Below are 24652 nucleotides of genomic sequence, written 5' to 3'. Positions count from 1 at the left end.
CAGTGAGTGGTCAGCAGGAGCATGCCCCTGGGCGGGGGCGAGGCCGCTCTTCCCGCCCCCACCTCCTAGGAGCTGCCCAACTCGGCACACAGGCCTCAGTTCTCCCACCTGTAAAGTGGCCGCACTGAAGGCCTGACCCCTGGTGCCCGTGGCGGGCATCACGCGCCTTACGGGGAGGCTCATCTGTGGCCTGCGGGTTGCTGTGTGTGTGTGTGTGTGTGTGCGCGCGCGCGCGCACGTGCGTGTTTGTGAGTGTACATGTGTGATTTTGGAGTGGCTGTCTGGGGGCTTCGGCCTGTCCCCCCAGCCAACCAGAGGGCTGGGGTCCATGTTTAAGTCCCAGGAGCCACATCCTCCCTGGGCTGCTGTTGAGCCCTCGAGGTGGGAGAGTGGAGGCGGCATTCGCCTGACAGGTGACAACCGCGTGCCCCCCTTCACTTTCCCACAGCTCTGCACTCTGCTCCCCTCCCTACTTTACAGGGAGAGAAACTGAGGCTCGGGGTACAATTACTCGTCCAAGGGCTGAAAGGTGACCCCGGGTTGGTCTGTCCTGAGCCCCAGCACTGTCTGTGTATCAGCCGAGGTGGACCCCCGGCATGCTGCCCGCTCCAGTCCAGGGGAAGCATGTGTGTGGCCTTTGGGGTTCACCCAGGTCCCCCGTGCCATGTGGTCCCCCATGCCTCAGGGGCGGGTGTGTGGGGTGGGGGTGTATCCCTGTTGGCCTGAGTGTGAGGCAGCAGGGTCCCCGCTGCGCCCCCAAGGCCCTGTGGGCTGAGGCTCGGACCTCCGGGTCAGTTTGGGCATCTGTACGATGGGGGTGAGTCTGTAGTGTGTGCGTGGTGTCCAGTGACCTCAGGCGGCATGACAGAGCCCGGGGCCCCGGCCCGTAGGGATTCCCGACTCTCACTGAAGCGCTAGTGACCAAGCTGTGCCCAAGCGGGGACTGAAGCCTGGCTGCAGTGCTCTCTGGACAGGTGGCCGAGCCTGTCCCTGCCCCTCATCGATGGGACCCTGCTGGCAGCCTGGGCAGGCGGGCAAGTGGGGCTCTGACTCCCAAGTCACCAGCCGGGACAGGCTTGGGAGGAGAGCCCGCCCACCCTTTTTCGGGCCAAATCCTGCCGGGGCAGCCACCCTCCAGCAGACCCCGGGGGGCCTTGGTTTTGACCTCACCATCTCCCAGGGAGCTCGGGGTGTCTCCCGCCAGCTCCAGGCCCCGGGCAGATCTGCACCCTGGGGACCCGGGGGTGGGTGGACCCGCAGGCACCCAGGACACCTGAGGGCCACTTCAGTGTGGGCTTTCCTGAGGGGTGTGCGCACACTCTCACCTCTCCCTCCAGAGGTTTGCGTGGACCCTAAACACGTGGACCTTGAAAGTGTAGCCTGGTGGTGGTGGTTTGTCCAGGCTTTACACAGGGGCGGCCGACCTTTCGGTGTCTCTGAGCCACACTGGAAGAAGGAGAGTTGTCTTGGGCCACACATTAAATACATTGTGACATGCAACCATAAAAAAAAAGAAAAGAAAAAAGAGTCTCATAATGTTTTGAGTGAATTTACGGCTTTGTGTCGGGCCGCGTTCACAGCCATCCTGGGCTGAGTGTGCGCTGCGGGCCGTGGGTTGGACACCCCTGTTTTATAGTGAGTGATTTCTCTCCCTTTTTCCTCTTCTGATGGTGGGGGTGGGGCAGGTCCCCAGAGTGTTCCCATGGACAGCAGCAGACATTCATCCCACAGTGTTGGGTGTCTCCGGCTCCCGCACGTACGGGAACCTGCCGCAGTGTTGCGTGGGTGTGAAAGCCGAGGCCTGAGGGTGGTGGGTCTGGTCTGAGGCATCTGTGGGTGCAGATCAGGGTGGGGGGCCAGGTGGGGGGCCACAGCTTCGCAGAACCTCTGTTTCCCGTTCCCACGCCACGGCTGCTTGCCACCCGCATCTGGAGTCCGGGGTTCAGGAATGTCACGTTGGGAGGTCCCCTGGCGTCCGCCACGGTTGTGGCTCTTCCGCTGGGGATCTTCGGGCGTTCTCCTGAGCTGTGCTGGCCTGGGCGAGGTCTGCCACTGCTGACCTCAGCAACCCAGCCGCCCCCCCCCCCCCCCCCCCCCCCAGTGTGTGGAAAGGTGCCGCGTGTAGCAAAATGCGGACCTTCCTCAACTAAAGTTCTTTTTCTGGCTCTTACGTTTCTTCACCTTCCCGTGCTGGGCTCTGGCAGACGATGAAAGGATGTGAGATGCAGACAGACTGGGTAGTTCGTGGTGGTTCCTCTTGGAGAGTGGGGAGGACTTCTGGCGGCGACTGTCTTTGGGGGGCGTGTCTGCGCTCAGACGAACGCAGTGATGTTCTCTCCAGTAAAGCTTTTCTTCGGGGGAGTGAAATGTGTCAGTAGTTCATGGCGTTCTGAAAAGATGTTACCACAAACGCTGACCGGGTCCTCCAGGGATTCCCTCTTCACTCTCCTCCCCAGTGGAGGTCTTTCTCTGATGGGGAGCTCACTACCTCCAAAGAGGTTCATCCCAGGTCTGCTCAGCTGATCTTCAGAGGGCCGTTACTTCCCATCCTTTCGTCCCCACCCCCAGTGGGGGGATGGTCACGGTCCATGGTGCGTGTGTGCACGCGCATGTGTGAGAGAGAGAGAGAGACATGGGGTGCTCCACAGAATGAAGGCCTGTGAGCCTCGGTGTCCTCAAGGGTCTCCATCACCGTGGGGAGCAGTTATGTAGCCGCCTGGGGACGGCATGTGATGGCCAGAGATGGCAGGAGGCCAGAGGATGGGGAGAGCTCTGTCCCCAAACCTGGGCCCTGAACAACCGACACTTTCAGCTCCCAGCTCACACCTGTGGCCGGTTACTGTTGTGACAAGAGTGAGTTATCGGCTACCCTCCTGCCCGCCTGGACTCGCCTGTGAGGTGGAGACCTTGTAGCGTGGGGACCTGAGAGACAAAGGTGTGGGGGTCGGGCTCCACATCGTGCCTGGGACACCCGGGGCACCAGAGAAATACGTCCCCACCCAGTGACCCCGGCCAGGCTGCTGACTTCCGATGCTGAGCTTCCGAAACAGCCACCTCCCCACGTCCCCTGGTCCCCACTCTGGTCTCTTCCCCCACCCAGCTGGCCGCCATCACCTTGCCAGTTGAACCTGCTAAATATTTCCCCTGTTCCCGCCTCTGGGGCTGTAGTCCACCTCTCAGTGGCCTAACTGCTCTCGTTGCCTCCTGCCTCTGCCACACTGAGACCACGGTGGCTCTCCTGCAGTGTCACCCTTGTGTTACCTCTCCATGCGCGAGGACGACCTCCCTCACCCCAGCGCCCACAGCAGTGGCTGTGAGGGTCCCCAGGCCTCTCGCCCAGGGCCGAACCACACAGGCACTGTTCTGCTGGAAGTGGGGTGGGGCCACGGGCCAGTGGGAAGCACCGAGGCTCCAGGGAGCACAGTCTGGAAGCCAGTGACTTGAAGAAGACTCAGGAATTCTCTGCAGGTGAGCCACAGGCCTGTCGTCTGTCCTCTGGCCTCCCGGCACTTCCTCAGCCTCGGGCGCCGACCCAGAACTGCTGACCGTTTCCCAGACGTGCCAACCGCCTGCGAGCTTCCACGCCTTCGTGCAGGCTGCCTCGGTGCTAAAGTTGACACCCAAGCCACTGCGTCCTTGGGCACCCAGGATGCCCTCCTGGGACACCCCCCACAGAGCTCCACAAGACGACACGAAGCACAAAACGGGCCTGGCCTGCCTTGAAAGCCTGGGGCTCGGATAGCGTTTCCCCGACGCGTGTGTCTTGTTTTGCGGTTATTTTTTGGACATTTACTGTCGGTCACTTAGCAGGTCTCGAACGTCCCAGGTCCACACCTGGGACGCTGTCTGTCCCTCTTCTGTCTGAGCCCGCAGCGCGATGGCTGCCAGCAGTAACGCCGCGGCTCTGGGCGGGAGTCTCGGGGAGAAGACGGCGTGAGGTTTTTCTCTTCTTTTTAGTCCTCACCTGAGGATGTGCTCATTGATTTTAGAGAGAAAAGGCGGGGTGAGAGCAAGCGAGGGTGGGGGGAGGGAGAAACATCACTCGATTGCCTCCGATACGCACCCTGACTGGGACCGAACCCACAACTGAGGTCTGCGCCCTGACCGGGAATCAAACCCACAACTGTTTGGTGCACGGGACAGCGCTCCAACCAGTTGAGCTACCTGGCCAGGGCACACGTGATTTTTCTTGAAAATCAAAACTTGAAAAAGAACAACCAGATAAACAATCCCACCACCTACACATTTTCATTGATGAATTACGGAGCAAGATTTACATATGGAGAAAGAAACCGGGATTTACTGATGAAAAAGTGTGTGTTTATTCTCACACGCTCAAACGTCAGCCGCCCTCACAGGGCTCCCCCTTTGAGGCAGCACAGCTATCGAGACGCTTTTCCCAAGGCTCCAGTGTTTGAGCTGGTGAATTGTGGTGCCTTTAGCGCTTCTGCCGTTTTTTGTTTCATCTCTTCCACATCGGCAAAGCGTTTTCCTTTGAGGACTTTTCTCATCTGGGGAAACGAAAAAGTTGCACAGAGCTCATGCTGTTTTTGGTCAAAAACTGCTGAACACTGAGTGTGGTGTGGGCAGGTGCACTCGGAAATCACCTATAGTCAAATGGGCAAACGTGTTGAAAAAGTCTGAAAAAAGATTTTCACTCAAGTCGAGCCCAGCCTCTCACAACAACACCAGCTGGTACGCTGGTGCAGATGGGTTCCTAGAGCACTCACTAGCAGGAGGAGCCTTTACTATAAGGGGCCCGCCCTCCTGAAGGTAATTATGATTTTTGGGGTTCCCCCTCATACATAGCATATATGTTGCATACTTTCACTGACATAATCACTGCTTATCCCACTTACCGTGTGGCGTTTAACTCTCAGAGGACTCTTTACTCTCAGTCACGGGGTTTCTAGGCTTTGCGAAGACCCAGGCCCTGATTGGACCTTCGCTCAGGTCCCCAGAGCCCATGCCTGACTCTCCTGGGAGCTCCGTTTGCCAGCAGGCACCTGGAGCCACCCTGTGCTGGGACCCAGAAGCTCCACCCCTGGGCCTGGGGGGTGTGCGGGACATGCTCCCCACAAGGTTCTGGAGCTGCAAAGGGTGAGAACTGGGTCTCTGGTGCAGCTGAGCTGTTTCCTGGCCACCCAGCAGAATGGAAGGGTGTGGGTAGCAGCTTCTTCAGCCCTTATGGGAGACACTTCTTTTTGTGGTGATGATGGTGGTGGTGGTGGTGGTGGTGGTGACGATGGTGGTGTGGTTAGTGATGGTGGTGGCAGCGGCGGGGTGGTAATAATGGTTATTAACACAATGCTGGTGATTTTTTGGAAGATGACGGTTGTTCCTTGCTCAGCTCAGGGAAGAATTCGGGGGGTGGGATATGGAAGAGGGGCTTAGCATCAGGTCTTCAGATTACTCACCTTGCACACTAGAGTGAGGCATGGGAACCTCTGAACCTCAGTTTCTCCTCCTGTAAAGTGGGAGTGGTGGTCTCCGTAAGCTGTGACAGCCTGTGCACGTGGCTTTATCGTTAGGGTTCCAAGGACTGCAGCCCGTTTCAGTCGTGTGGCATTTTTACGTAGAGGCAAGGGGCAGGGGGGACAGTGTAAAACGGTCTGATGTTCAGCTGTTGGCATTTCATGTGATTGGCAGGCGTTTCTGTCCATCTATGTTGATTTTCTTAGGGTAAGTCTTGACACTTATTTCTTTAAAGAAACGAGAAAAGCAAATGGAAAGTACTGAAGATCACAGAGCAAGCCTCATCCCCGGCCCTTCGGCGTGGTGGTTGGGGAGAGGCTTGGGCCCACTGTCCCACCTTTCGAATTGTCCCTGGTCCCTGATGGCTGGGGGGGTGGGGGAGAGCCCTCCGGGGCCTCCTTCCTGACCCTGAACATGTAGCTCCTGCAATCCGTACTCACCCCTAATGAGCTACCGAAAAAATAAACATCGGTTTCTAGATAAAAATCACAATTTTAAGTACCCTCTGTACACCTTGTTACGTATAATCGCCGAAACACACAGTCTGAAAATAGTGAAAACCGACGGCCTCGTTGGGTGCGGGACGTGCCTCTCATTTTCCTGCCCGGGCCGGGGGCGGGGGGCACTGGGCTGGGGGCACTCGCCGGAGGGCCCGCCGGGCTGCCTGGCGCCCTGCAGGAAGGGCAGCACCCAGGGTCAGTGTGGTCCCACCTTGCTGGCCGCCCTGCACCCTCTCACAGCAGCTGAATGGCCTTTGAGCCTCGGCCTCCTCTCGTCTGTGAAATGGGCGTAGCAGTCCAGTCTGAGAGCATGTCCCGAGGTGATGGTACATTTCTGCTCAGAGTCCACGCCCCTCTGTCCTCCCCGCTCTCCCTGCCCCACAGCCCCCGTGGGAAGGCTCACCCCATGCCGCCGCGGTCGATACAGGCGGCTGGCTTCGCTCAGTCATTCGTTCATTGGTTCACTCACTCACTCACTCACTTCTGCAATGAGAGGAAAGGAAGCTCGGCAGGAAATGGAGAGGGCAGGGCGCCGGAGAGAGTGCCCCTCGTCTGGGCCAACGCTCTGAGGCTGAGAAAGTGATGCCAACGACTCGGTCTCGGCCAGGCCTGGCAGAACCAGGTGAGACCTGCCTTTCCAGCCAGCACCCTCCTGTCCTGTCGAGGCTGGTGGGGTGGTGGGAGGGTGGCATTGCCACACATACAGGGAGCCCACGCAGGGTCCTGGCTGCGTGCTCTGTGGTTCCGGGGCCCCACCCCCGTGTAGCAGGGGCCCCTTCTCCTCGGTGGGCGGCTGTGTGGGGGTGCAGAAATTCCTCAGCAGGATTTCTATAGAAGCTGGGTGCATTTCTGTGAAGCTGCGTTCCTGGTCGACCTCTTGTCAGTTTCCATTCCAGAATTCTCAGAAACACTCTGGTGTGTCCTTGAGCATGTCCTTGAGCGCAGTGCCTGTAGCCCTTCTCATTCCTTATTGGTCCCCGTGCAGCTGTTGTTCAGGGCCACCCACCCCCACCTTCCCGGGGAGCAGGTTCAGGGCCACACTCCCTGGGAGGGCCTGGTGCTGAGGCCCCGCTCCTTACTGATCACAGGTGCTAGGCGCTTCCTGAGCACCTTTTAGCAGCCCGGTTTCCTCATCGGCAAACGAGGCCGTTTGTTCCTGTGTTCATGAGCCAGGTTCCAATCCCCTGCCACATGCCGGGCCCTGGGGGAGGTACTGGGAAAGAGACCAGCAGCACAGGGTCCCGGCGTTTAACTCGGTGAGTGAAGCGGGGAGCTCAGAGGTCTGACTGTGCTGAGAAGGAGCCCAGGCCAGCCAGGGGCTACAGGAGACGGTCCCTGAGAGGGTGGACACCGCCCAGGTAAAGTGGCTAACAGACGGTGCGGGTTCAGCTGTGACAGTTCCGTCCCTCCTTCCTTCCTCCCTTAGTTCTGCTTACCTTGTTCCCTCCCTGCCAGTGCCCCAGTGTTCCCCCTGCCTCCCCTCTGCCTCTCTGGAAGCTTTGGGCAGCTCCTCATCAGATGGCCTGTACGCCTTCGGTCTCAGGGACTCAGGAATGACCCCCCTGCACACACACCCGCGTCTCGGCAGGCTGCAGCTATGAAGAAGAGAGAACAAAGCTGGGGAGTTATTTATTTATTTCTCGCTCTGCAGAAATGTTTATTTGAAAGCAGCCTGGCAAGGTGGATGGTTTGATTTGATTAGCAAGTCTAAATGTATTAGCGGCAAGACAGAAACGATATTACAATTAGCAGTAATTAGCTGTGCTGATGACTCTGGGTGGCAGTGCAGGGTGACAGATGTGCCTCCTGGTCCGGGTGAGACCGGGAGGGCGCTTCGCCCCTGCGAAGGGACTGGGCCCCCGGGGGGCATAGGTCCCCGGCCCAGTTGTCGGTGTGTCTGAGTAACAGCTAATTAGTCACTTCACAGAGACGCATGCGCACGACCCGCCTGCTTCAAGTGATGTGAGCGAAGTGAGCTCGTGGTGTGCGGGGTGGCCAGCCCGACCTTGGGGCGCTGGAGCCTTCCTGGCTGCCCTGAGCTGGCGCCGCTGACGACAGCAGCGGTGGATGCCTTTGTCCCCAACTCATCTCTGTGCAGGTCTTGATCATAGTGCAGCTCCTCCCGGCTGGTGCTGTGCCCCAGGCTCAGCCAGGGCTACAGCCAGGCCGCCCGAGGCCACGTTTGTTGATCCGTGGTGGGTGCCTGCTCACACTTAAGGGGCTGCACGGGCTCAGGAGACACTGGGAACTGAGTTGGGTTAGCTCCACCAGCGTTGTCAGTGGCTTTGGACGAGGGTGGGGGCGGGGTGGGGACGCCCATCCTCCAGGAGCTCCCAGCCTCCCTTCCGATGGGGGAGCTGGCGCACGCACGTCCTACAGCGCAAAGCCAGGTGCTCTTGTGGGGTGATGGCAGCGTTTGGAACTGGACAGGACGTGCTGCTTCTACTTGGTCAGCGTAGTAAATGCTGCTGAATTGTTCGCTGTGAAGTGGTTTTTTTTTTATCCTCACCCAAGGACATTGCTTTTCATTGCTTTTAGAGAGAAAGGAAGGGAAAGAGGGAGGGAGAGAGACTGATGCAGGAGAGAAACACCTATTGGTTGCCTCCCCTACGCTCCCATATCAGGGATCGTACACACCCAGACTGGGGATTCATAGATCCGGGATCCAGGATTGAACCTCAACCCAGGCATGTGCCCTGACTGGGAATCGAACCGGCGACCCTTTGGCTCACAGGCCAGCACTCAGTCCACTGATCCACACCAGGGCCTTGTCTTGATTTTAAAACGAAGAAAAGTGCTAAGCAATACTTTGGAAGCCCAAACATGGCAAACGGGGTGCATCCCAGAGGCTCCAAGGAGATCAAGCTTCTGCAGACACTGGGCCCAGAGGCAGGGAGGCTCCCGGATGTGGCCCCAGTGGCAGCACCTGCCAGGCTGCTCTGAGGGGTAGCCCCGATCGCAGCTCCTCCCAGCCCCTCACAGCCCCCACACTGTCAGGGGGTCCTCAGGCTCCAGGCCTAGCCCAGGCTGGTGGGTGCAGCAGAGTGAGACAGACGTGGTCTTCCCGGCCGGGGGCTATCATTCAGAGCTGCCCGAGGCCCCGAGGCGGGGTGTCGGGGAGACAGCTTGAGAACGCCCTTTCTGAATGCAGTGACTTCAGTTTAAGGATTGTTGTGATCGGGGCGGGGGCAGCAAAGGAAACATGTAGCCGTCAGACATGGAGGTGCGCTGTAGCCAGGGCCCAGCAGTGGGCGAGCCTGTCCCCCTCGACAGCACCACGCAGAACAGTGACCGTCCAGTCCCTGGTGCACCGTGCTTGGACCCCTGGACTGAAACCCTGCTCCAGGGCTGTCCTGTGGGAGCTGGGGTGGGGGGGGGTGTGGAGGGGCCTTCCAGAAGAGGAAACGAATAGTCGACCCACACGTGAGAAGATGCCCAGCCCCAGCTGTGTCGGATGGGCACCCATGGCGTGTGCTGGCAGTGCCCAGGGCTGGGGAGCACAGGGACCAGCGGGAGCAGTGCTTGTGGGCCGGGAGTTGGAGAGTTTGGAAAACAACGTGGAGTCATCTGGTGAAGCCGAAGTGAGACACTCGCCCTCCGACCAGAAATCCTGCTTCTAGGTGTGTGTACAGTTTAGAGACGTTCTTACACAGGAGACTGGCACACTCCCAGCAGCTGCACACACAGGCAGACGAGGGGGGAAGGAGGCACCGCCAACGGGGGTGGGTAAGCAGGTCCTGAACAGGAAGTGGCAGAATACTCTGGTTTGATTTCAGTTATATGAAGTTCAGAACCATGCAAAACAAAGCAATATACTTTTTGATAAACATATTTCGTACACTACAAAGTCACGAATGATGTACAAAACTGTGGTTAACTGTGCGTGGGGGGGGGAGGGCACGCAGAGGTACTGCAAAGCTGATGTCCGGTTTCTTTTGCTAAGCTGGGTACTGGGTATACCGGTACCAATAAGGTGGTGTTGTTATTCTTCGGATGGCACCGTATTTAATCATTTCTAGTGTCTCCTCAGTACTTAAGACATGTGCACATTTTTAAAGTGAGCCTGCGGCCATGGCATGTCCTGCCTCAAACCACAGTGAGATTCTGGGCTTTAGGGCAGAAGGACAGGGTCACGGCTGTCCTTGGTCGTGCGGCCTCCAGGAACAGGACACCTCCAGCTTCCCAGAGGAAAAAAGTTGTGTAACTGTCCAAAACAAGACAGAATGCTCAAGTGTGTGAGCTGTATAAATTGTGGAGCACGTGTCATAAATTTGCTTTTTTTTTTTTTTCTAAAGTAGCGTAAAGGACACACTTTAAAAGTTTTGTTTAATGAAAGTAAATTCTGGAAATAAAGCAAAACTGATGAGCGCCCTCTCCTGGGCAAGGCGGGATGGAGCGCTGGCGCCCCTCCGCGGGAGGACGGCGGCCCCGCGCTGGTTCAGCACCACGGACAGCGTCCCCGCTGGCTCCGCTTGGGGCCGAGTAAGCCCGGCGGCCTTGGGGGGTTGGGGGGCCGGAGACCTGGCTTGGCATCCTGCCTCTTGGACTTTCTGGCTGCGTGGCTTTGGGCAAGTGCCCTAGGGCTCTGGAGCCTCCTCTCCCTCCTGTCTTCCTTGTATGGGAGGCACGGTGAGGAAGCTGCTGCGATGGTTCCCAGCATGTGCTCAGAGCCCAAGAGTGGTCGTCCCCCTTAGCTATAACCCTGTGCTGTTGAGGGAAGGAGCTCCTTCAGGCAGCACACGTGGGCCTGGCATGTGCGTCTCTGCGAAGCGTCCAGTCAGCTGGAAGGGTGGTCAAGGGGACCAGGGTGAGCCGGGCAGGGCAGCAGGCACCCCATCAGTTCTGTTCTTTGGAGCTGTGTGATCAGGCAGCTGGTACAGGGTGGGGGTGCGGGGGGACAGGAGCACCTGCCTATCCTCCACCTGCACTTCCTGCTCAGGACCAGCCTCCAGGTGACCAGAGGAGGGGCGAGACCAGGCAGGTGCCCACTGGGAGCCTGAGCCCTTGACCCTCAGTCCCTGGAGAGAAAGGTGTCGATGCACTTTAGTGGGTAGAGAGCTGGTGGTGGTGGCTTCTAGAAAGTTCTCTCTTGTCTTTCCTCAGTGAATGAAATGAGAAGCAAGGCCCTCACTTGAGCATGTGGGTAGGGGAGTAGGGGGAGGCAGCAGAGGACGGGGAGTCACCGGCCAGGAGGGTGACCAGGCGATGACCGTGTGCTGGGAGAAAGGAACGGCAATGGGAAGTTCCATGTTCTCTCTGCTCCGAACCCCAGGGCACCTGCTCCGGTCCCCACTGCGCCCGTGTATTAAATCACATTTCTTTTTAAATTTGTTGAATGGTCAGGCCCTGAGCAGCTGTGCTCTGGGACCTGAAGTCTCAAGAACACAGAGAACATTGCACGGCTAGTTAGAACCAGTTGGTTGGCTCTGTCTCCTCCACCTCACTGGCTCATGGTACCCACGCCATACGCACACGCGGCAGCTCTGGTTTGAACAGGGAGCCCGGCGTGGGTGGACGGGTGCCTGCCCTCTGAAGTGCATGCTTTCTCTCCTTCCGCGGCTGGCTCGGTTGGACACACAGTGGTCAGCGCTAGGCCACGACTGTGGAGTTGGGGGCAGGGGCCCGGAGGTGACCGGCCATCGGCTCCGTGTAAGTTCTGTGGATGTGGGACTTGGTGCCATGAAGCTGTGGAGCGTTTGGGCGTATGGGCGGTGTACGTGAGCACACACACCGTGTCGTGTTGGGCTTGATTGTGCAGAACCCCACGTCCTCACACATGCGTGTGCTCACAGCATCACATACCAGTGCTCCAGGACCAAGAACGGAGCTGATGCCTTACTCCTGTTTCTTCTCTTGACTGCCGTGATCCCAGCCCAAAGCTTTTGTGCTTCTGAGCCAAGGTTCCAGGGCTCCAGGGACATAGGCCCCAGTCTCCGAGCTCCAGACTTGGGTGGCTCATCAGTGTCCAAAACATACCCATTTGACTTTTGCTTCTGCATTTAATTCTACCTGTATTGTTCTTTCCTGCCTCCTCCTGGCTTATTCCTGTTATTGCTTTAAGAACTGACGTTGCCCCTCCTCCTCCGAGAAGTCTTCCCTGACTTTGTGGGGCTAGGCCCGGTCTTCCTCAGCTGGTTGCACAGCTCTGGGAGCAGGAGCCACACAACCCCCCCCCCCCGTGGTGCCCTGCCCCAGCCCTCACAGCGCCTCGCCCAAACTGGGGACTCTGTAGGTGCTCGACGTGTGTTAGTTGTTTTGGATTGGTCACCTGCCCCCTCCCCTCAGCCATACACATGAGGGTTCTTCCCCAGGCCTCACTCTGAGAACCTGGTGGGGGTCCTGGAGGTGGAACCCCTGAAACTGGGGCCCCAGGAGTTTTTAACTCAGTCTGGTCCGCCCTCAGCCTTCAACAATGTGCTGGAGTCACCGCTTACGCGGTCCTGCTAGTACCCGCGGCTGCTGCTCTCAGAAGCTGCGATGCTGTGTGGCCACCTGCCCATTTCTGGGCAGCCTCCTGCCCCCCACCTGGGCCTGTGCTGGGCCCGGTGGCTTGTGTGAGGAGTCCCCTGTCTGGGGACAGACACACATTCAGCCTGGTGCACACTGCTTTGGGGGAAAGTCCCAGGAGAAGGTCAGCCCCCGAGGGCCAGCAGACATGAAGGGTGTCAGTGCTGGCTGACAGAGTGAGGGTCCGTGAGCCGTGGGCCCTGTGCCAGCTCTGCCCAGAACGCCCTAAGCTGCCCTGTGTGGGGGGTGGGGGGCAAACAACATGGGCCACCACCACCCCCTCTGCCCCCCTGGGAAGCCGTCCAGCCAGATCCAGGTCCCAGACCCCTTTGTGTCTTGTGTCCCCCTTCCTTGACAAGATGATGAAAATGAACAAAATGTCCAAATGTAAAAAACATTAAAAAGAAGAAGGGCAAACGACCTTTCAAAGAGAGTTAATGCATGCACAGCGCACGTTCCAGCTCCACACTCGCGATGGGGCCCGGCAGGTGCTGCGTGGCTGCGTCCTGGGCCTGGCATGTGGAAACTGGTCCCTTTGCAGAAGGGCAAGGGCCGGCCGGGCAGTGGCTGTGGGCCAAGGGAGGAAGCGTCCTTGACGGTGGGCTTGTGGGCTCGGGGCAGACTCAGGATGCAGCAGGGTGGTGCAGGACGGGGAGGTGGCACGCTTGGGGGGTAGGGGGTGCTCCCTCGGCTGTGGCTGTGGGACCGCTGTGGGGACAGCAGCCACCAGGTACAGCTCTCACCCATGGAAGGAGGGGGAGGGTGACACACTTGATGGATCGGAAGTGCCTGTGATGCCGCTCGGCAGAGTCCTTTCTCTGGCCCCAGCTCCCTGGGAGACCAGGTGAGGGGGGTCGGAGGACCAGGAGGGAGGACCCACCGCTCGGCGGGACGCCCCAACCCTCACTTCTTGGTGTTTCCTGTTTCCAGAAAGGGCCAAGTGGATTCCAAAAGTAGGAGCCACTGCCTTGGGCCGGCCTGGCAGCAGCTCCAGGGTCAAGTCCAGTCCCTCGTCCTCCCTGGGCATCGAGGAGGTGGCCGGGGTCTCCACCCCAGATAAATCCCGCTATCTCTGCCATTAAACAATGGCTTCTCCAGGGCTGAATTGCCACCTGCAATGAGTAAATTAAATATCGACGGCTCCATTGACTGCTAGATTTAATTTGGCGCCATCTTGCTGGCCGTAATGGGGCTGGGATGACTTCTCTTTCATCCCGGCTGTCATCCCCGTTAGGTGCTGAGTGATGAGGAAGCGATGCACTTGTCAGGACGAGGAAGCCCCGACTCTGCATGGGTCAGGCCTTCGCCCTGTAAATTTGGCAATGGCCCTCTTTGTCATTGCTGCTCATCCCCGGCCCCAGGGAATACGGGTCTCAGACCATGGGGCGCCTGTGAGGACCGCCGCGCCCTTTCCGGTGACTGGGAGGGGGCAATGCTGTGTGCGCCCTGCAGCGCCGTGCCTGCCTTTATTTATTTAAACACATGAACTTCGCTCACTCTTCTCGCCTGCGATGTCAGTGAACAGCTGTGAGCGCAGACCCCGGGCCAGGCTGCGCTCTCAGTGCCTTCCGGTACCTTCTCACATCAAGGCCGTGGTCTCGGTTCCCACATGGGGAGCCTGAGGTGCAGAGAGGGTCGGGGCCTTCGTGAGCTCACACAGGCAGGGAGGGGTGATGTCCAAACCCAGGGCCAGGGCTGACCGGGGACTGTGCCACCATTCTCTGCCCCCTTGGGTCTCACCAGCTGGATTGGTGGGTGCTCCATACCGGTGCTCTGGGCTTAGCTGGACCATGGCCGCTCGGCTGGAAGCGCCCGCCTGCCTGCCCGCCACCCCTAGGCACGGCTGTCCCACTGGCTCCATGCCTCAGCCCTCCTTGTCTGGACTGCCCTTTTCTTCTCCCTGCGGCACAGAACCTCGAGTCCCCTGTCACAATTGCCGTTCTTCAAAGGCCTCGGGGAAGCTGGTCCCGCTGAGGCTCCTGCAGTGGGGTCACTGGCTCTGTCACTGCAGGCCCAAGGCCCGTGCCCCGGCCAAGTGGACCAGGGGTCTGACGGCCCAGGTCCGGCCAGTCCAGCTGCCTTCTTGCTATGTGGCCTTGAGCGGGTCACTCCATTTCTCCGAGTCTACCTCAAAAGCCGTCCATACAGACAGGAATGGTCAGCCCACAGTGTGGCTGCAAGAGCAGATAGGGAAGATCAACAGCAGCAGTGGCTACTGCTCACTGAGCGTGTGAGCGAGGCTGGGGTTTGACCTTGCTGCATATTTGCCTTCTTTCCTGACCTTCAAACGGTCCTCCAGCCCTGGCTGGTGTGACTCAGTGGATTGAGCACTGGCCTCCAAACCAGGGGGTCACTGGTTCGATTCCCAGTCAGGGCACATACCTGGGTTATGTTCCAGGTCCCCAGTAGGGGGCGCATGAGAGGCAACCATGCATTGATGTTTCTCTCCCTCTCTCCCTTCTTTCCCCTCTGTCTAAAAAAAGTTTTTCTTTTAAAAAGGGTCCTGCAGTGTAGACAGTGGGGAAAATGAGGCTCGGGGGTTCTGTGTTCTCCCCAAAACATCACCGATATTGAAGGACAGAGCTGGGATTCAGCCCAGGCCCTGAGCCCCATCCCCGCATGGTCCAGGCTGCCCTCGTCTTCTGAAGAGGCCACCATCCTTGTCCACTGTGGGACCGTCTCCACTCCCAGCTTCCTCCTTGCCAGTTCGATGTTTACGTTCACAAGGCGCCATACCCCCACCCCGTTCTACCCTGGCAGCCTGGGTTCTCAGTTCACTGGGTCTCAGAGGGGCTGGTCGGTGGGTGAGCTGTCCCCTTAGCTGCCCCCATCTGGGGCCCTTCATCCAGGCAAGCCTCTGCCCCCAGAAAGAGATGCACCCCCCCACACACTTACTGGTGGATGGACGCTCCCTTTGCCAGCGCTGCCCCAAGGGGCGGTGGGCGTTTTCCGAAACTGGCCCGACAGCACGTCTTCTCAGCTTCACGTTCCTGCTCGCCACTGTGCGGGTGGGCAGCCGTGGACGGCCCGGAGAGGATGGGCACGGCTGAGTCCCGATGCAGCGCTGTTTGAGGGTGCTGAAATGTGCCTTTCGCATAATTTCCACCCGGCACAAATTATTCATTTGACCGCCCCCATCATTTGAAAGTTCCTAGCTGGAGGGCTCTACAGAAACAGAACACGGGCCCAGTTCGACCTGGGGCCGTACACCCTGCTGCCTTCCAAGGACAGCGGCCTCCTGGTTGCAAACGGCAGGAGCAGACCCAGGCTCCCAGGTCCTCTCCCAGCCGTGTACTGCCCGGGCAGTGGGGGAGGGTGTGAACTGATGGGGCGAACCCGACGGACCTGGTTCTCGGAGGGATGGGGTTGCTTTTGGTTCGTGATGGGAATAACTGCTTCTCAGTTACTCTGTAGACCTGACTTGCCCAGGAGGGACCACCCAGCTGTACGGAGCGAGACAGGTGGGAGGGGCTGGGAGGCGCAGCCTGGTCTTAGTCCACAATGCCGTTTAGACGGCACCTGCTTTTCAGGCCTGACTGACGTGCTGGGTAGAGCCAGTCCAGGCCAGATGCAGCAGGTTAGTGGTGTACTTGCCAGTGTCCGGGGTCGGGGGTCGGGGGTGACTCCCCGGGGGCCTGGGTCTGCTCACAAGCAGGTGCCCCTTTCGTTTCTGCCCATGAGGGTTGGAGCTGCGACTCCTGAGTTTTTCTCAGCGTGTCATTTTTCCTTTGAGATGGATTTTACGTGTGGTGAAATTAACAGAGCTGAGTCATGCTGATTGATGAGTTTTGACAGTCGTGTTTGCCCAAGGAACTCACACCGCCGTCAAGACACAGCACATCCCCTTCACATCGGACAGGTCTCCTGTGCGCCTCCAGGGGGCGCTGCTCTGGGTCCCCTCGCTCTGAGGGGGTTCATGCTCCTGAGGTGCCTTCCTGCAGCAGGCGCGCCTGCTGTCCACCTGTGCTGGGGTCCAGCTGCGTCAGATACCCCGGGGCCCCGCGCTCACCCCCAGAACTGCGGGAGTCGCCCAGGGTCACTCCGCGGCCCGGCACAGGGTGGCTGCTCGGCCAGCAGTGGCTGAGTTTCGCTGGTGCCAGCAGTTGGGCAAGTCATGTGCCTTAGTCCTGCGGCTCAGGGAATCCAGCCGGGAGCCCCTGGGTTTGCTGGATGGTTCTGCGTCGTGGTTGGGTGGTGCTCCCCTGGCTGGGGACGTCTGTCACGACCCATGGAGCTGCACTCGCAGCCCTGCACCGTGCTCTGCAGGGTAGCTGCGTCTCGGTGTTACTCTGTGGGGCCCCCTTCGCGCACAGGGCTCTGAGGGGGCGGGGCCGCCCCCCAGGTCACTGGACTCTGTGCAGGCGTGCCTCTCCCAAATTAGACTCCAGAGCGCTCCAGGTGGCAGGGCGAAGAGGCCGAGGTGGGTGGTGGGTGGGAGTCTGGAGACTGGATTCCGTAAATGACTGTTTTCCTGAGGACCTGAGATCAGTGGGGGAGAGGCCATAGGAGACGCCCCTGCCTATTGCCTTTTGTCCTCCTCGCCGTTTGTTCTGAAGGTGCCTCCCCAGCGGTGGCCTCCGTCCCCAGGGCCCTCTGCCGAGGAGTGGACACAGGGTCCCCAATCTTGGATATTGTGGAGCACCAGGTAAGGGGAGACAGGTGGTCTGTGGGACCAGGGGAGCGGGAAGGGCAGGCACCAACCCTTCCATGTTTTCCTGTCACCCTGGCCCCTGGGAGGCCGCCCTGGAGACCAGCCCGATGCCACCTGCCCCCTTCCAGGGACAGAGCAGTGGGAGGCAGACGCCGGTCCTCCCAGTGGCCCTCAAGGCTCCTGCCCAGCCCCCAGGCCCCTGTGTGCACACTGCCCCGGCCCTCGCCAAGCCTGCGAGGCTGGGCCTCACCTGGGTGCCTTGCAGGGGGTATGGGCCGGGCTGCTCTCCGACTCCTAGCCAGCAGCTCCCACCTAGGACCCCCATCCCCTCCCCACAGACAGAGCTGGGCAGCAAGACCAGTGTCTCCTGCTTGGTGACCAGGTGTGCCCCAACAGCCTGGGGGGGTGTTCGACAGGGTCCTGACTGGTCCCCAGACCCTCCCCCAAGTCTAGTTCTCTCTCAGACCTGCCATTTCTCAGTTGCTTTAATGTGACGCACATTTTTTTTTTGCTGGTCGCGTGGACACCCTGCCAGAGAGCCAGCGCTGCTTCAGAGGCTGCCGTCAGGGTGGGGGTGTCCAGCACCCCCCTCCCCACCCTCATCCCCCACACCCCAGGCGGGTTTCTGCACACCCTCAAGATCACAGCCCAATTCTTCGTCCACGGTGCCATTTAGAGTGTGTACTTCCTACTAAAGAGTGTAAAATTGCACCCTCTCAGGGTAATTAAACCACTTGGCCGCACCGGGCTGCTGAAAGGGTGCCGTGAATGTCAGTGCGGAGAAGCTGCCGAGTCGCCTGGGCCTTTTGATGAACAGCCACCTCCCTGGCAAAGACCTCCCCTTATTGGTTAAGTGGCCCTGGGCTGGTCCGCTTGGTCAGGGTCACCAGGACCCAGCCGAGCAGAAGCCACCTGTGCTCAGCAGTGGGCTGCCGCGTCCCCACTCACAGCGTCCCCCACACCCCCTCCCCCTGAGGTGCATTTGTGAACCGGTTTGCGCTGAGGTGGGGGCTGTGGCGTCTCCAAGCCTGAGCTTCAGAGAATGACGTCCCTCCGGGGGCTTAAGAAGCTCGATTTGGAAGAGCGCTCTCGTTATACAGACCCAACGTTTGAGTCGTCTGAGAGCCCCCTGTACCCTCTTTAGTTCTTATTTTTACTTACAAAATGTGTGAAAGGCACAATCACAGACCTTCGTGTGAGCCCCACCCAGATGAATAAACAACATCTGGACCCAGTTGCTCTGACCCTTTCGAAGGCCCAAGACCTGCAGAGGATGTAGGTGTCCGCCCTGCCCCCTTCCCCTCCTAGGGCGGCCACCGCCGCACCCCGGTTTTGCCGTGTGCCCCCAACCATGCAGCCTGGGGGCTCTCTCTCTCTGAGCGGTGTCCGTGAGTTCCCTCTCTGGGCGGCATGTGGGCTTTGCGGGAACACATCTTCATGCTCACGGGCACGTGTGTGCCGGGCGTGTTGCCCTGGGCGTGTGCCGCATCTCGACTGCAGATGTGACTGACGAGCACAGGCTGGAAGAAGCAGAGGCTTCCAGTGGATGGGGTCCCTGAGCTGGACCCGGGGATCCCAGGCCCTCCTTGTCCAGTGGCCTGGGCAGGGCTCCAGGACACAGAGGCCGCGGACTGGGCCCAGCCTCTGGGAGTCTTCTGAGGTTCCACCGTGTCTGAAGTCCCCTGGGCCGCCCCAGGGGCTCTGCTGGCAGGAGAAACTTTTATGGCCCCTTTTTCCCTGTTAAAATGCTCAGAGCTGTAAATGCCTTTCTGTACCTGACAAAAGTGAGACTGTCTGGTGCTCCCGCAGGCGTCTCTGGGGCGGCTTCTGCAGGTGTCGCTAAATCTCGGGCAGACCAGAGGCCCACCCGGCCCGGCCCAGCCCAGCAGAGCGTCTGCAGCCTGCCAGTTAAAGCAGGAGGCAGGCACGCTGGTGGGCCCCGAGCAGAAAGGACAGCGGGTGGGCGGTGACTCTGGTGCCCCGGAGGAGACCCCCCACTCTGGGCTTTTTAAAGAAACTCTGAACACTGCCTTGCCAGCGTCGGGAGTTTTTAGTTTGGAAGTCCAGTTTATTGCTTCACTCTTGCATGGGTTAGTTTTCGATGTCGCAGGTCGGGTGGCTCACCTGACCCAGGCGAGTTTCTCCCTGTTCTCTCCTGGAAGCTCTGCAGTCGTCGGCATCACATTCGGGTCTGACCCCTTTGGATGGTTTTCTTTGTTAATACGGTGCAAGGTACGGATCGAAGTTACTGTTTGTTTTTAACAGGTGAGCGTCCCCTTGTCCCAACGCCATTTGTGAAACCGTGTCCTTTCTGTGCTGAATTAATTGCTCTTGCTGAGAATCAGTTGGTCCTGTACGTGCGAGTCCACTTTCGGGCTCCGGTTCTGTTGAGGTGCGTGTGCGGCGCGGCGCCTGCCCCGCGCTGTCTCGGCTGCTGCAGCCCTGGTGCACCCGCAGGTCGCCTGGCTCGAGCCCTTCACCTGGCTCGATGTTTCGTTTGTTCCAGGGTTGTCTTGGCTGCTCCGGTCCTGTGCATTTCCATGTGCTTTTTAAAATCATCTTGTCAATTTTTACCAAAAAAAAAAGTCTGCTGAGATTTTGATTGAGGTTGTAATCGAATATGGTGATCAATTTAGGGAGAACTGACATCTTAACGGTACCGAGCCTCCGAATCCACGGTGACAGAGTGTCTCTCTGCGCGGGTCTTTAAACGTTCCTCTCAGCAGCATCTGGAGGCTCCAGCGCACAGGCTGTACGCAGCCATTGTCACATGTGCCTCTAGTATTCCTCATTTCTCAAAGCCTTCGCAAGTGGCATCTAAACATTTTTTAAATTCCTGGATGTTGGTGGCTAGGACATAGTCATATGATTTTTTTGTATATTAATCTTACCTCTTGCGCCCTTGCTAATAAACTCATTTATATAATTCCAAGAGCTTTATTGTAGATTCTGTATGATTTTTTTTTTTTATGTAGCTGATATTGCTATCTGCAAGTGAAGGCAGTTTTATTTCTCCTTTCTAGTCCGAGGCCTTTTATTTCTTTTTCTTGTCTGATTGCATTGGCTGGACTCCAGTCCTGTGGGGGGTGCATAGGAGTGGTGAGAGAGAACATCCCTGCCTCGTCCCCGATCTCAGGGGGAAGCCTTCAGCCTTTCCTCATTACGTACGGTGCCAGCTCTTGGTTTTTATAGGTGACTTTTTATCAGGTTAAAGAAGTTGCTTTCTATTCCTAGTTTGCCGAACGTTTTTGTCTTGAATAGATGTTGAATTTTGCTCGATGCTTTTCTGTGTCTGTTGAGATAACTATATCATGGGGGGTTTTTTCTCTACCTGATATTCAAATGGTGAAGCAGCCTGGTATTCCCGGGGTACATTCAACTTCCTCGTGTTGTATTATCCTTCTTCTTATTGTTGGGATTGACTCGCTGACACTTTGTTAAGAATTTTTGCATCTAAGTTCAAGAGAGATCCTCACTGGTCTCGGGCCACCGGGCTCCGAGTGAGGGGTGCCTGTCCCCATCAGGGAGGCTCGTGGGGGACATGTGTGGCTGAGTAGGACTGCCCCTTCATCAGCTGTGGGTGGTAGTGATCCCCACAAAAGAAGACTTTCAGCAAGCGAGCACCCCGAACACAGCGACATGTGCGTAGGCCCAGAATCCCTGGGAGGCAGCCATCTCTCATCTCCCTGCTGTCCACCCTGCTGGGGGTGCGGCATCAGCATCGGAGAGAGCCCTGCACTGGGGAGCTGGGATTCGAGGGTGTGTCGGGCTGTGCCCTGGACACTGCCCACCTGAGGGGCGCCGTGGGCACATGGATCAAGGGCCAAAAATACTCCCGCCCTTCTTAGTCTCTACCGGGAAACCCTGTCTGCAGACTCTGTCCTCCGGAAACACTTGGGGATGTGGGAATGGCTCTCTCCACGAAGACACTCGTGGAAGCCTCGTGTGTGCATCGGGAAAGGGTGGGATAGCACCCCCGTTTCTGAGAGGAGGGGCTGGCGGAGGGCACGCCAGCTAATCCGCCGAAGGAAAGACTCCGCCGCCGCAGGAGGGACTCAGAGGGTTATAGCAACATCCGAAAGCCCTACTCTCCCTTGAGTGAACGTAGAAAAGCAGGTGACAGACTCCGGTGTGCTGCTGCATGACATTGTCACCTAAAGGCAGCTAACAGGCGCCCCAGGGTGGCTGCCTTTGGTGCCGCTGTTCTTTGTCTTTCTCTAGTTTCCCAGATTTCTTGCTTGAGTATCTATTCCTCGTGACTACGACCTGGTAATGAAGAGCGGAGAGAGCAGAGTGTGCTGTCTCCACACCCCAGCCCTGTGCGGCTGGGCTGGCAGAGGTGTGCTCTCCCACGTCCCGCAGCCTGTCTCAGCAGCACCCCCTGTCTTCCAGGCTTTGGGATCCATCACTGCAGTGCCTGTCACGGGTCCTCAGGTCAGCTCCTTGCAGAGGTTGGCCGGGCAAGGAGCGGCAGTGCTACCTCAGGTAAGCAGCCCAAGGGTGGGCCCGGGGGGGTGCCTGTCTGTCCATCCCCATGGTCTCTAACCCCAGCCCCCTCGGCACTAAGGTTTGGGGGGGCACTGAGCTGGGCGGGAGCCCCTTTCCTCGCCTGCCCTCTCCCGTTCTGCAGACGCGTTCGGACCAGACCCAGTTCCCCCAGTGAGGAACTGGGGGATCAGTTTAGTGGGTCCCCTTTTTTGATGGAGTAAACCAGGCTGGAGAGAATAGAACAGAAAGTACCAAGACCCATCATCGCGGGGTTTCTCGAACAACTCGTTCCTGGCCTGGGTCGGGAAGCGATAAAGATTTCACACCACGGGGTCACAGAGAGTGTGAGAGTCTGGACAAGGTGACTGACCCGGGGCAGGACAGGCGTTGGAGCAGGTGCGCTGGGCTCTGCCCGGAGTCCCTGGCCCACCTGAGGGGCACAGTGGGGCATGTCACCTGCAAAGGGGCTGACACTGGTGGCTTCTGGGCACCATGAAAACTGAGTCACGTGGCACGAAGCCCCAGTAGCTGTGCCTGGTACAGCGCCAACCCAGCGCTCGTCACTAACCAGTGCTCGGCTTTGCTGAGCACCAGCTGTAGGTACCATACCCTGCTAGCAGGGTGGGAGGGCGGCTGGAGGGCTGGACAGGTGCCCCCAGCTTAAGGACAGTGAGGGGCAGCTGTCCTGGGTCCTCTTGTCCCCATGGCAGCCTCCGTCCAGTGTCCCCTGGCACTGAGTCCAACAGGTTCCCACTCCTGAGAGGCTCGGAGTCCGGGGGAGGACAGACAAGGAACCAGACACTGTGTTCCCAGGGTGATTGGGCTCAGTCAGCAGGATACACAGTGGTGGTAGGAGCCCGAAGGAGGCCCATAGTCCACCTGGGGTTTGGGGAAGGCTTCGTGGAGGAGGCGGCACTCAAAGCAGGCCTCAGTGGGTGAGAGGTCTTGGCAAACCTCAGGGAGCAAGTGCCCAGGAGAGGGGTTGTCAAGCACAAGAGCACAGGGGTGAGAAGTAGAGGCGGGGGCCGGGGGGAGGCCAGAGTCACAGTCCTCACAGCACTCGGAGGGGTGGTCAGAGGTGGAGAGGTGGACGGGGGCCTTGGAGCCTCACCTGTCAGGCCACAGAGTTGGGTTCCACCTACCGGTGACCCAGGGGCCATGCGGAGCCGTGGAAGGCTTTGGAACGAGGGGGGCCAGGATTGGTGCTTCTGGTCGAGACTGGTGCTGGTTTCCTCCGAGTTCTCACTCCCACATGCACCTGCGCCCCACACGTGAGTCTGAGCCCCTCCCCTCCCCACTGTAACACGGGCGCACTCACGTGTGCACACATGCAGGCGTGTGCTGTCTTCACGATCACTCCAACCTTTCCCTCACCCCACGTTGGAGCCCCACCCCGAGCCCCCGGCCGAGCTGACGCTCGGTCTGGGTGCTGCTCGCCCGTGTCCAAGTCCGGATTAGGTGATAGTAGCCGGCGGTACAGACCAGAGCCCGTGGGCAAACCTGGTAGGCCGGGAAGCCAGCAGGGCACAGAGCAGCCCTCCCTTGGTGTGAGCTGGAGGTCACAGGGGGGTCGCTGTCCGCTGGTCCCCTTCAGGGGCAGAGACCACAGTCTCCCTGCTGGCCACAGTCCGCCGGCAGTCCCCACACGCAGCACCCGTGTGGTGTCAGAGGGCGCTTTGCTGCTTTACAACCGATGTGGACAGGGTGGTGCTGCGGCCCATCCCCCCGGCTGGTCCGTCTGCTCCCCCAGCTTCCTGCCTGGTCTGCACTGTCATACCTGCCTTGAGCTGGGGGTACTCGGGCCCAAAGTGGCTCCTCCTGGGCCCCAGCCAGTCAGTGCTGGCCCGGGACGCAGGCGGCCTTGGTGAGCCCCCTGGCCTCTCTGCTCTTGTCCCCTCACCCCAGTCTCCGAGCTAGGTCCGTTGGTGCCGTGCTCCGTCCTCCTGCGTCCTGGCTCTGCCCGGGCTGCCTGTTCGCTGTGCCTGTCCTCATCTGCTGTGTGTCTGCCTGACCATGCAGCTGTCCCTCCCCCAGGTTAGGCCAAAGACTCTGATTCCAGACAGCCTCCCTGTCACCCCAGGCCGGGACCGGCCACCCAAGCAGCCCCCAACGTTGCAGAAGGCCACCGTGGTCCGCGTCAAGAACCCCAGCCCAGCCCTCCCCACCGCCAACAACACCGTGAGCCATGTGCCAACGCCCGGCAGCCAGCCGCAGGCCCTGGCCGAGCCGGCCGCCGTCGCCTCTCCTCTGAGCAGCACCGGTGTGGCCTACGCCCTCGTCTCCACCGCCCCCAGCCATGCCGCTGCCATCGCCCCCAGCACCGCCGTGCCCGCAGTCGGCGACAGCGTCAAAGTCCAGCCCCTCCTCATCAGCACTGACAACAAGGTGAGGGTGTGCCCGCTCACACGGTGGCCACTGTCCGAGAGGGGCCACATGGGTGGGAGGGGTAGGAAGGAGCAAGGGGTCCAGTGAGCGGGTTGTTCAGGAAAGGGGAGGGCGCCGTAGGTGGCTGTGGGGTTGAAAGGATGTATGGCTGAGTGGGCGCACGCCAGCCAGACAAGAATGGTTGGCCAGTGAATGAATCGCTTCGTCCGCTGGAGTAAGTAACAAATACTAAAACGTGTGCTGGAAGGGAGGGCTGGAAGAGAGCCCCGCGCCGGCGCTGCCTCCCTGCCGACGCAGTTAAGTAGCCAGGGACGTTTTCGGACCCCAGATGTCTGAATGGAAAAACCTAAGATTTGTTACCAAGATTTAAAACTAAAACCAAGACCGTTTCCCTGCTCCCCTCCGAGCACCTTCTCCCTGTGCTTTGGGAGGCCTTTGGGACTGCGTAGAAGTCTTTGGACTCTTTTCCTTTTCCCAGTTTGGGGTCCGCCAGGTCACCCTCTCCTGTTTGTGGCCAGTGTCCCTTCCACTCCCCTTTCCTGCCACCGTATATCGTTGTGCTGAGCCCCCCGGTAGGCGGGAAGCTCAGAGAGCTGTGACCAGAGGGGTCTGGTCAGATGGCGGGGGACCACGCGGAGACATGCGC

At 59.1% G+C, this 24652-nt stretch overlaps 1 protein-coding gene across 2 annotated transcripts in view; it reads left to right on the top strand.

Moving 5' to 3' along the window:
- Positions 1-24652, top strand: part of PHF21B (PHD finger protein 21B) — a 62206-nt gene that overhangs the window by 15181 nt on the left and 22373 nt on the right. For both annotated transcript variants that reach the window (XM_024579313.3, XM_045186786.2), the window contains exons 3-4: positions 21526-21618; positions 23656-24006. In XM_024579313.3, coding sequence (XP_024435081.2) covers positions 21526-21618; positions 23656-24006 — 444 coding nt within the window. The remainder of the gene's footprint in view (positions 1-21525; positions 21619-23655; positions 24007-24652) is intronic.

The sequence above is a fragment of the Desmodus rotundus genome, chromosome 3 (assembly GCF_022682495.2).
Source record: "Desmodus rotundus isolate HL8 chromosome 3, HLdesRot8A.1, whole genome shotgun sequence".
Lineage (NCBI taxonomy): Eukaryota > Metazoa > Chordata > Mammalia > Chiroptera > Phyllostomidae > Desmodus > Desmodus rotundus.
This window is presented reverse-complemented; position numbering and strand designations above follow the sequence as displayed.